Source organism: Emydura macquarii, unplaced genomic scaffold (assembly GCF_026122565.2).
Source record: "Emydura macquarii macquarii isolate MOO-44397 ecotype Brisbane River unplaced genomic scaffold, CSIRO-AGI_Emac_v2 contig_3506, whole genome shotgun sequence".
Lineage (NCBI taxonomy): Eukaryota > Metazoa > Chordata > Testudines > Chelidae > Emydura > Emydura macquarii.
The window spans coordinates 5525650-5537279 of record NW_027133643.1 but is presented as its reverse complement, the minus strand read 5'-3'; the positions used below and the strand labels follow the sequence as shown (position 1 = coordinate 5537279).

The window sequence follows — 11630 nt, the reverse complement described above, 5'->3', positions numbered from 1 at the left end:
GGAGGAGGGGAAATGAGGCTAAGGGGATAGTGATTGGAAAGTCATTCACGTTTGGCCAACCTCTGCCCTCTCACAGTCCCATTAACTTCAAAGCACAGGGTGTGAATGAGAACAGAATATGGTCCACTACATTGTGTATCTTGAAAATCAATCAGGATGTTAATTGCAATAAAGGATTTTTTTTTACTATGTGTTCGTTGTATTATAGCACATCTAAGGCTTATTCCCAGATGTACTGTATGCATTACAAATGAGTAGACTGACTACATACTGGATGCTTTTCTGACAAAAAAATGGTAATAACTTGAGACCCGATCCTAAAAATAAGCACTTGCTTTACTTTACTCACATAGGTAGTCCCATTGAAGTCAATGGGACCATTTGTGTTTAAAGTTACGTACATGAATATGTTTACAGATTTGAGGTGTCAGCTCTCATATAGCAATTTACATTTTCAAAGCACTGTATAAACATTAGCTAATTAATCAATAAAGGCTCTATATGTTCAGCAAACATTCTGTGATCCCTGATATTGTCATTAAAGGCACAATCCCATCTTCCACAAATCTTTTCAACATAATCTATAAAGGAAAGAAGCATTCATATTATATGGGATGCATTCCAGTGTGGTATAGAAATTTTATCAGCATGAGTTATGCAACTCACCCCAGTCAATTCTTTATATCTGACTTCATGCATTCTGGAAATGCTACATAGGTTACTGAAAAAAACTATTTTAAGAATGTTTTAAAGATTAAAAAAATATCAGGGCTATTGCTGGATTGTCTTCTGCCCTGGTACTCCTTCTCCCCTACCCCAACTCACCAAATAAACACAATAAACTCCTGACTATCTGACTTTACAAGTGGAGCGATACAAGCAATACTCCCATTTAAAAAAAAAATCTGTGAAACATTCGTGTAACAGTTGCTGTGTAAGCTGGGAAGAAGCAGCTCCAGAATGTACGAGGAGCCGTGTAAAGGCTCCATTGGCAAGAGTTGAGGGGGAGGGAGGAGCAACTTGCCCAGCTTGTGTTCCTCCCAGCCGTTGCACACTCCCGAGCACTGCTTGTGTATGTATATTACATGAATATGCCTTTCCCTGGCCCGGGGGATGGTGCAGGCAGGCTGGGGTCTAAGGAGCTGCCTCTTTAGACACAGCAGGCTGTGAGCACCCAGTCTGCAGCAGAGCAGGGCACCCAGCCAGCATTGAATCTAGTGTTACTGGGGGGCTGACTGGGGACTGACTGGCTAGGCAGCAGTTCTGCAGAAAAGGACCTGGGGGGTTACAGTGGACAAGAAGCTGGATATGAGTCAGTGTGCCCTTGTGGCCAAGAAAGCTAACGGCATATTGGGCTGCATTAGTAAGAACATTGCCAGCAGATCGAGGGACGTGATTATTCCCCTTTATTCAGCATTGGTGAGGCCTCATCTGGAGTACTGTGTCCAGTTTTGGGCCCCCCATAACAGAAAGGATGTGGACAAATTGGAGAGAGTCCAGAGGAGGGCAACAAAAATGATGAGGGGGCTGGAGCACATGATTTATGAGGAGCGGCTGAGGGAACTGGGCTTGTTTTGTCTGCAGAAGAGAAGAATGAGGGGGGATTTGATAGCAGCCTTGAACTACCTGAAAGGGGTTTCCAGGGAGGATGGAGCTAGGCTGTTCTCAGGGGTGGCAGATGACAGAACAAGGACCAACAGTCTCAAGTTGCAGTGGCGGAGGTCTAGGTTGGATATTAGGAACATCTTTTTTCCCTAGGAGGGTGGTGAAGCATTGGAATGGGTCACCTAGGGTCGCCTAGGGAGGCGGTGAGGCACTGGAACGGGTCGCCTAGGGAGGCGGTGAGGCACTGGAGCGGGTCGCCTAGGGAGGCGGTGAAGCACTGGAACGGGTCACCTAGGGAGGTGGTGGAATCTCCATCCTTAGAGGTTTGTAAGGCCCGGCTTGACACAGCCTGGCTGGCATGGTTTAATGGGGGTTGGGCCTGTGCTGAGCAGGGGTTGCACGAGGTGACCTCGAGTCCCTTCCAACCCTCATCTTCTATGGAGTCTATGTTAAACGGCTCCCTGGGACTTGGGTGGGCGAGGGCCAGGACTGGGTCACTGGCGGCCGTGAGGCGGCGCCTGTCTCTTTAAGAAGTGGGCAGTGGGAAGGCACCCGGCTCCCAGCACGGGTCGGCACTGCAGGGGTGAAGGGGGCTTCTGCCTCTTTAAGAGAATGAGAGCGCGAGCACCTGAGCTCCTGATTGGCTAGCGCTACCAAGGGGGCTCAAGCTTGTTTGGGATGGGGGGGGAGGGGAAGAGAGTAGCTGAGCTCCTGATTGGCTGGCGCTACCAACGGGCTCCCGTGTCTCTCCAATGGGGCGGAGCGAGTACTGCAGCCGGCCCCGCCGTTGGTTTCTTGGCTCCTTCCGGCAACAAGCCCGGCTGTGGTGGCTGGTCGCGGCTCCGTCTGCTCCCTCCTCAGCGCTGGGTGGCAGGTGAGAGCCCGGGGCCCAACGGCTTCTCCCCTCCCCCCCATCCCCCCGCCATCCAGCCGAGCCCCTCGCAGGCCGCGGAGCGCACCTTCCCCGGCTGGTGTGTGCAGGGGCAGGCCGCGCTGGGGAGCGACAGGCCGGCTAGCTGGGCTGGGCGGGACCCGGTGCTCTTGCCTTTCCCCTGTGCCCACGTCCTTCCTAGCCTGCCCCCGGGGTGTGCATGGAGGAGGGGGGGTCTCCCAAAAGAACGAGATCCTTCCCCCTCCCCCGCAGACGGTCAGGGACCCTGGTCAAACCCACCCTCCCCCGCTTGCCATAAACGGAACGGACAGAGCATCGCCCGCAAACGCTCCCGGGGAGGAGGAGGAGGAGGAGGGGGGGGGGACTAGCCCGCAACAGCATGTGACAAGTCCCGACCCCTCCCGTGGGAACTGCCTGGCTGCCCCTGCAGGGCTGGCCTGGCAGCTTCCTGTGGCGTAGGGCGAGACTGAAGACGCAAGGACTCCTGGAAAGGATGGAAACTGCCCTGTGAGCGTCCCCATCAGTCTGTTTAATAATGTCTGTGTTTCTTAGTCAGGGATCTTCATGCATGCTCCAGAAATGAATTGCACCCGATAACACTCCTAAGAGGTAGCTGAGGTATTTATGCCCACCGTGGAAATGCACCTGCTCTGCGGTGAAGCTATCTAACTGTGCACAGAAACATTGTATGACAGGTTAGGACAAGAAGTGAAGAATATCACATGAATATTAATTACTGTAAGAGGAAAAGAAAGGAAAATGTAACTAGCCAAAGTGGTATTTGGACAGGATATTAGGGATAAACCCTTATGCTGCGGCATAGGATTTTAATTACCACAAGCATCAGGACTGCAGTTTTACATTTCCTTATATGGTTGAGTATAATGACATTGTAATATATCTAAACATCTATGTTTTTGCTGCAAATCTTTATACCCTGACTATACAGAAGAGAGGGGAAGCTACAAATACCTGTTTTATCAATGTGTTGAGAGAAAAACTGCATTTTAAAAATATGTTGTCACTTATTTTTCATTTTAGATGTTTAACTTTTGATCTACTATTCAGATATTTGAAAGTTCTGAATACTCGTTCTAGAACCTAGTGAATGAATGGCGACTGTGGATGATTTAAAGTTTCAAGGTAAATTGTCAAATTACACTTGTTAACATGAAAGTTTTGGCCCAGTTAAGGAAAATGAATGAGTGACAGTAATTGATTCTTTTGAAGTGGTTGCAGCCTTTGCTTTGGTTCCCTGTGAATATGAGTTTAAGTAAGATAACTTTACACAAGTAATGTCTTTAATTGTTTTACTGTTGCATAGCATCTTTTTATCTGAGCATCTCAAAGCACTTAAGTGATTAAATGCTCTCTATCTTGACGGAAAAAGCTTGTTACACTGATGTAAATTTGGAGCTGAAGCTGAGCAGAACTGGCCCTCTGGGTGCAGAAATGAAAACATTTCTCACATGTATAGAGGATCAGACATTGAAATAGACATAGTGTCAAACTTGTTTTTAAAAATAAAGTTATTTCTAAATCAGATATCTTCAAATCTATCAGATGCTAATCTTTGAGGGATGGCTAATCATAAATCTGTTCTGCACGGGCAACTGCCTGCATCAGTGCAAAGCTCCACTTGACTGCTATGGATCTGTCCAGTGAATTTGACTGCAAGATGCATCCTAAGTCTGTGATATTTAGTTAGCACATAGACTAGTTGGAGAGAAGGCACAGCACTCCATTAACTGAACGGAGCACCCAGCTTAGTCTGAGCCAGTTCAGGCTTTAGGAAACAGTTCACACTGGGCGTGCCCATATTAGTAAAGTGGACACTAAAGATTGATGATATATCAGTCTTAAAATGAAACTTTGTGAGTAATAAGCACAAACTTTTTTTGTTAAGCTTGAAAATCACCTTTGTTCTAATGTGCTTATTTTCAGAATTTGATGATGCAGCTAACTTGCTGGCACGAAACCCAGATGCCACTACAATAAGTATTGATGAGCCTCGTGAAAACCCCAAGAATCAGTATGGCCTTCTGCAAGACTCTAGGAGAGAGGAGGATGATGAGTTACTGGGGACTGATGATTCAGATAAAACCGAGGTCACAATAATACATTTATAATCCCTCATCAACATGATGCATCTAAATACCCTTTACAACAGTCAACACTTTCATCAGTAAGGAGTAGGGAACGTCCTTACTGGACCCGTCAATTTTGATGGATGTGCATACTTTAATTCCCACTTATACCTATTATAAGGTGGAGACGGAAGAAGCTCAGATGTAGATGATTTCAAGAGCCTTGGTGGTACTGCAGTATTGGGGGTGGAGTTGAGGTTTTTAGTCTCATAAGGCTGCTTGAACAAGATACTTAATTATTAATGGAAGTTATGTTACTTATAAATCTCCTGTCCAAAAAGAAGGTAGGAATCTCATAATCCATTTGCAAATCTAGAATATGCAACCCCATAGAAAATATAGTCTGCTGTTAACAAACACCAGGAAAAGAGAGAAATAATAGTCTTACTTCCCATTATTCTAAGTATTGTGTAAGTAATATTACTGGGCTTTAAATGACTTACTAAGTAAACTGGATGACTGTAATAATTTCTGTTGAATTATCTTTCCTATCTTAAAGTTGCTTGCAGGACAAAAGAAAAGTGCCCCCTTCTGGACATTTGAATACTACCAGACTTTTTTTGATGTGGATACATACCAGGTTTGGAATTATTCTTAATATTAATATCTTACTTTACACAAAGGGAATTACAGTGGTTTAATAGTTTAACTATGAATGATATTTATAGACAACTTTATAGTTATTTCATAGTGAATTTTCTTGTTTTCAGTAACATGATTGTATTTTTTCCAGGTCCTAGACAGAATAAAAGGCTCAGTTTTCCCAATACCAGGGAAAAACTTTGTAAGACTATATATCCGCAGCAATCCAGATCTTTATGGTGTGTACCAATTATAACATTAACATTCCTTAATAGCTAAATTCTTGAATTTCATTCTCTTACTTGTTAAAATTAATACAAGGGTGGGGCACAAAATAACTACCTTGTTGTTAAATTGATGTGTTTCCATTTAAGGTCCCTTTTGGATATGTGCCACATTAGTCTTTGCCATTGCTATTAGTGGTAATCTTTCAAATTTCTTCATCCATCTGGGTAAACCTGTATACCACTATGTGCCTGAGTTCAGAAAAGGTGTGTAAGTTTTGTTTCCCTATCTCTTATAACTTAGGTTTTTTTTAAAAAACAAATAAAGTTTTATGTAAAAGTCAGAGCTTTGCTTTATCATAATTTTTTATAACTGTCTCTTTCCACTTCCATAGAGATGCAAAAATAATCAATTAAAATTGTAGGTATATAGATATCGCTTGGCAGATACTATTCATGTAATAAGTTAAATAGAATTTCAGCAGATCCTACAGTAATAATCACTCAGTTCACTTACCAAAGTGCTTGAAGTTCCTACTTCATGATGGGATATAAAATAAGTAAAGGAGGCTTAATCGGCATGTGTTGCTCTAATGAAGTTAGAGAGTGGGGAACCTGCCCTTTGGCTCTCATTTATATTATGAAAGTGAATTCTTTACCTATAAAGGAACATCTGTTTTTAAATACATGACATATTTGAAGGAATACTGTCAATTTAAAATAAATTAGTTAAAAATATCGTCAGATTTACACCTCCTGAGTTCACCTCCCAGTTTTTATGGTTCTTGGTTATGTTTTTGTATTTTTAAGTGGGTTTTTCTTTCCACTGTTCTCCACATAAATGGCAAATTGAGTACCCACGGAAAATACTGAAACTGATGGCATTTTTATATAGTCAAAGTAAAAACACTGAAAACAGAAAAATAGCTTTTTTTTGTATAATCTTAAGTATTAATTTATAATAGCGTTCCTTAAAGTAACCTTAGTTGTTCCTAATAGTACTTCTTTTTTTGTAATCTTAGCTCATCAGTTTTAAGCAAAACATTAAATTAATGATGGTGTTTAGTATTACTAAACCTCTTTAATGTCTCTTTACTAAACCTCTTTAATGTCTCTTTACAGTATCCATAGCTGCAACAGCCATCTATGCTTATGCTTGGCTGGTTCCTCTGGCTCTCTGGGGATTCCTTATGTGGAGAAATAGCAAAGTTATGAACATTGTCTCCTACTCATTTCTTGAGATAGTGTGTGTCTATGGCTATTCACTCTTTATTTATATTCCAACAGCAGTAAGTATGGCTTAAAGAGCATCATCAGATGTATTATGAAACATCTCAAGATTTTTTATTAAATGTTGTCAATGGAAAATGTATATGGCTGCATTGGCTGGTTTATGTTTTTACATTCCAAATTAAAAGATTAGCTGGAAAGCACCTGACGTTCATGTGTGTATCCTATAACTAAAGAGACATGAGAACTCTAACTCCTTAAATTATGTAATAGGCTGTCTATTGTGCATTTATAAAATTTATATCTGTTAGATGGAATATTAGACATGCTCATCTATGTGATGTTTTCTTTTAGTGGCAGGCCATACAGTTGGCACCTTGAAAAAATGTCACTAGTTCAACAGATTTTACCACTTACAATAGAATTCTTTATTTTAGAGAATATCTCAGGGGATTGGTAAATTGTTTCATACCAGTGGAACTCTTTTTAAAGCCACTAGTTCAACAGATTTTACCGCTTACAGTAGAATTCTTCATTGTAGAGAGCATCTCGGGACTGGTAAATTGTTTCATACCAGTGGAACTTTTTAAAGTGCTCTCACTGTAAGATTTATTTCTTCTTATTTAGTACAATTATTTCATTGGTTCCAGCTAGTAAACCTTGATACTGATGCAGCTAATGGAGAGTCTCCTCTTAGCTTGGGTGATAAAAACCTGTATGGTTTGGTGCCAAATGAAGTGTGAATAGTACTTGCTAACAGTCCTGATGAATGGATGTGATATATGGAGCTGTAATGCCATTTACAGTGAATTAAATAAATGTATCTCAATATTCAATAAGGCCTTTTCTCTCTCGCTCTCTCTCTCTTTCTTTTTTTTAAACAGATTTTATGGATTATTCCACAAAAAGCTGTACGATGGATCTTGGTGATGTTCGCTCTGTGCCTTTCGGGCACAGTTTTAGTAATGACATTTTGGCCTGCTGTTAGAGATGATAACCGAAGGATTGCACTGGCTACTATGGTTACCGTTGTGCTTCTTCATACCCTGCTTGCTGTCGGTTGTTTGGTATGATAATGTTCCAATCTTAGCATCTAAGATATATTTCCTTTGATTTAAATCAGTCTGTATCATATGCAATTAACATCTCATTCAGGTAAGTGTAAAGATTACTCTTTTAAAGATGATCAAATATTCAGTATATAGTGTTTTGTACATATTACTTAGCTTTGTGATTTCTAGTTATGTGTAAGACTCAAACTTGCTATTTCTGTAAACTAGCTCCAGTATAAAAACAGGTTTTCCTAAGTGTAATGAAGAGAACATAAACTACTTCTTGTTTTGTTTTTTTCCTTTTGTACAAAGCTGAATAGGCATCATACCCACCCTCAGGTTTGAAATAGCTAGATTCTTTGAACCACAGGTTCATACCCAAGAGGGTCAGTTAAACCCTTTCGCCTTCCAAAGTAGATAAATTCAGTACCGTGCAAATTACAAAGTATGGAGGTCGTAATCCTGGCCCCTCTGAAGTCAATGGCAGAGCTCCTATTGACTTCAGAGGGGCCAGGATTTCACCTGCAATCTCTGGCATAAGTTCAACATAGTCTCTGTGTGGTGAATATTTTTGTTTTATTCTCCAACAGTAAAATAACAAGCAACCAAATAAACTGACATGAAACTTACTCTATTCTAAAGCCAATCTTAATTCTAGATTTTAACTGCCATTCTGCACCTTTTTATTAAAATCCTTCCACAGAAACCCTTTGGATTAACAATTTGTGACTTTTTGAAAAGAGCTAAAATTTGCCTTCCTAAATGCTAAAACTGTACCTGCATTAAAAATAACTTGTGAAAATGAACATCTCAAGGTGTGGAGAGGTGAAGTTGCGTGTCTTGTTTCTAACTCACAATGACTCCTGTCTGATAATATAGGCATACTTTTTTGATGCTCCTGACCTGGATGTTCTTACACCTACTGTAGCTGCTCAAAATGGAACAACAGTAGCAACAAAGATTTAGTAAACAAGGTAAAAATTAAATTAAATTTTCACTTCTAGTCACTTTTCAAGAAATTTTGCTAATATTAGGAAGACAACTCTCTGGGGCCATTTTTACTGAACTTGTGTTACTGCAAGTAAGTTGGAAGAAGTCTATGTGTCTTACTAGAACTGTCGTGCTGATCTGTATATGTGTACCATTCAGTATCCAATAATTTTCCTTTTTAATATGTATTATGGCTATTAAAAATAACTTTTCCTTAGATACTTTACCTTTTCTTGAAGTTTGCCCTCAGTAAACAAATATTGCCAAAAAAATTCTACTTAATAAATATTTGTCTTTGCTAAGAGATATTCCCTGATTTAAAACTGTGTACTCGCTAAAGGGCTAATAGAGGTTATTAAAAGTAAATACAAATTGTGCAAATAATTTTTTTTTAAAGTATTTTAAGGGATAATAAATTATACCTTGGTTTCATTAACATTCAAATCAGAAGATAGGTTAGACATTTTTCTAACTTCTACATGATATTTTTCAAAGTACCAGCCCTTGTAGATAGGGAGATCAATATTCTCTCCGAGCATGTTTCTCTCCATATGGACTGAATTCCATGTGTGGGATGGTGTGAATTTTTGCTTCCTGATAGCCAAGCGTACTGCCAATGCCAAACAACACTTGGATTCAGAATAGGGTTAGGAGGCATTGGATCTAGTCCATGGAAGGCTGAAGATCAAAGGTGGGTGGTAATGTGTGAGGAAAATTAGTACAGTATTCTTAGTACTTACTGATTAGCCACTTGTTCTTAGACTTCTTTTAAATGTAGCCAATTAATCCTAGCAAAGATCAGACACAATGTAATTGCCCTTACTTACCAAGATTATTGATCATGAATAAATTGAAGATTTTACACTTCTCCAAAAAGCAACTTTTTCCAAATAACTAATAGAATTCTGAAATGTTACGGTAGAACTCTTTTTAGACACAAATGCATGTACACTTTTTAATCTATTATCTGCAGAGAATTTTCATATTGATATGTGCTACTTCTCTCTTTTTCAGATTACAATGCCTGTTTCCCCATCTGTACAATAACTTTAATTTAGATTTTTTTTTTCACTGAAGAAAATGGAAATTGCAAAAACTGAAAAAAGAAGGAAGAGCCAGTATAGTCGGGGGCACATACTCGGCATGAGAAACTTGAGTCTGAACATTTTGGCAAAGCTTAAAGGTAGAGCTGGCTCAAATTTGTTCAGCAAATAGTGAATGTGCTGAAAAATTCTGTTTTGGAGCAATCAAACTTATTTGAGAGTTTAGCAACTAGTTTTGGCTGAATTAAATAAAAGAGACGGGAGACTTACAAAGTTGAGTAAAAGTGACATTTTCTTCCCAAATGTCAATTTAAGTCATTCTGAATGAAATTTTCAGTTGTTCATGTTGGTGAGGAAAAAATGAAAACTAAGTTTTAGTTTCAAATTTTTTTTCAGTTCAGCTACCACATGAAAAATCCATTATTCACTCAGCTTAATTGTAAGCAATGGACAACATACATAATGGGTAATGTCAGGCAACCTTGACTATTCATGATGCTACCAGCGCCACCTATAACAAACTCCAGAGGTTATTTAAAATCTAATAATCCTATATGTATGGTAGGTTTATTATGTTTTGTAAGAAGCAGTATGTGTTAACTGAGTAAGGACCAATTTAGGAATTAAGAACCTCTGTGTTCTAACATCACCTCCTGTCAGTGTGACTTTTGACAAAGGAAGATTTGTTACTCCTGTATCTATGTGCCAGCCATCACAAGGGTGTTCATGTCTCAGTCTGTTTGGTTTTCCCCATTTCTAAAATGGGGCAGGTCTTTTGAGGAAGGATTAATTAATTAAAGTTGGAAAAGTGCTAAGTATTGTTCTAGATAAATTATACCACCCCTTGTGTAATTCATACACTGCACTCTAACCAATTCCCTTGTAATCAGAAAATGGATACTCCCACAACCTTAACTTAAATGCTGTTGGATTTAAAATTGCAGTATTTTAAGAGTAAGTTAGAATGACAGTAGTTTTCCTCACGTACACTTACACTGGAATTAGCTATTAAATAGTGAGGGGAAAATGGGCTTTCATAAAGTCACTAAAAAGTAACAGGTGCAGAATTGTTTAGCCTTTTCTCTTTAAATTAAAAAAAATGCCTTGCCCATAACCTGTGTTTAGATATATGAGACATGGAGACCTGGCTTTAAGCGTTCCTTTCTCTTTACCATGTTGTTTGGTGTTTGAACAGAAAAAGGCTCTACTTATATATTGGACTTCAAAAATGCAAGTTGCTGTGTTAAAAAATGTAACAGGTGTGTAATGTACATTACATGTTAATATAAGGCACCAGTTCACAGCAGAAAAATCTTTTTGGAAGCCCCCCTCCTATATTTTGGTAGAAACAAGATAATGAGTGCAAGTGTTGTGATGTCCTTCATTTCCTTTACCAGTTTTGATTTTTAACAAGGGATAGGAAAAAAAATAAAATGTGACCTCGTGATGTTTTCTGCTTCTTCTAAGAAAAGTGTGTGTGCATGCATAGGGACTTGAGTCCTAAATTCTGGGTTCTGCTAGTATTCTTTAGAATAACTACTGATTTCACTGAAGTCATTCTAGATTTCTGCTAGTGTTAGTGTAAAATATGTCCCAAAGGGTTTGTTCTGATGTTTGACAAATTTGTGTACAACAAAATGTTTGTTCATATTATCAAGTTTAATGTCCAGCTGAAACATTTAAAGTCAAAACCACCTTGTTTAACCAGAGGGGCATTACTTGGGAGTTTAAATAACAATGTTAAATATAATTACTATTTTGAAGCCATCCTCCTACTGTTGTTTGTGACACTTATAGGATGAAATCTCATTATGGGAGATAAGTCAGTTTCCATGCTGTGTGAACATGAGATTTAACTTTTACTG

General features: G+C 39.3%; 1 protein-coding gene across 1 annotated transcript; it reads left to right on the top strand.

The window, feature by feature from the left end:
- The first annotated feature begins 2399 nt into the window (after positions 1-2399).
- YIPF1 (Yip1 domain family member 1) lies at positions 2400-11409 on the top strand. Its single transcript, XM_067535587.1, has 10 exons — positions 2400-2479; positions 3539-3640; positions 4442-4605; positions 5144-5224; positions 5378-5465; positions 5601-5717; positions 6573-6739; positions 7565-7747; positions 8612-8706; positions 9737-11409. The coding sequence occupies exons 2-9, from the start codon at positions 3610-3612 to the stop codon at positions 8696-8698; spliced, it is 918 nt and encodes a 305-aa protein (XP_067391688.1). The 5' UTR covers positions 2400-2479; positions 3539-3609; the 3' UTR covers positions 8699-8706; positions 9737-11409.
- The last annotated feature ends 221 nt before the right edge of the window (positions 11410-11630 follow it).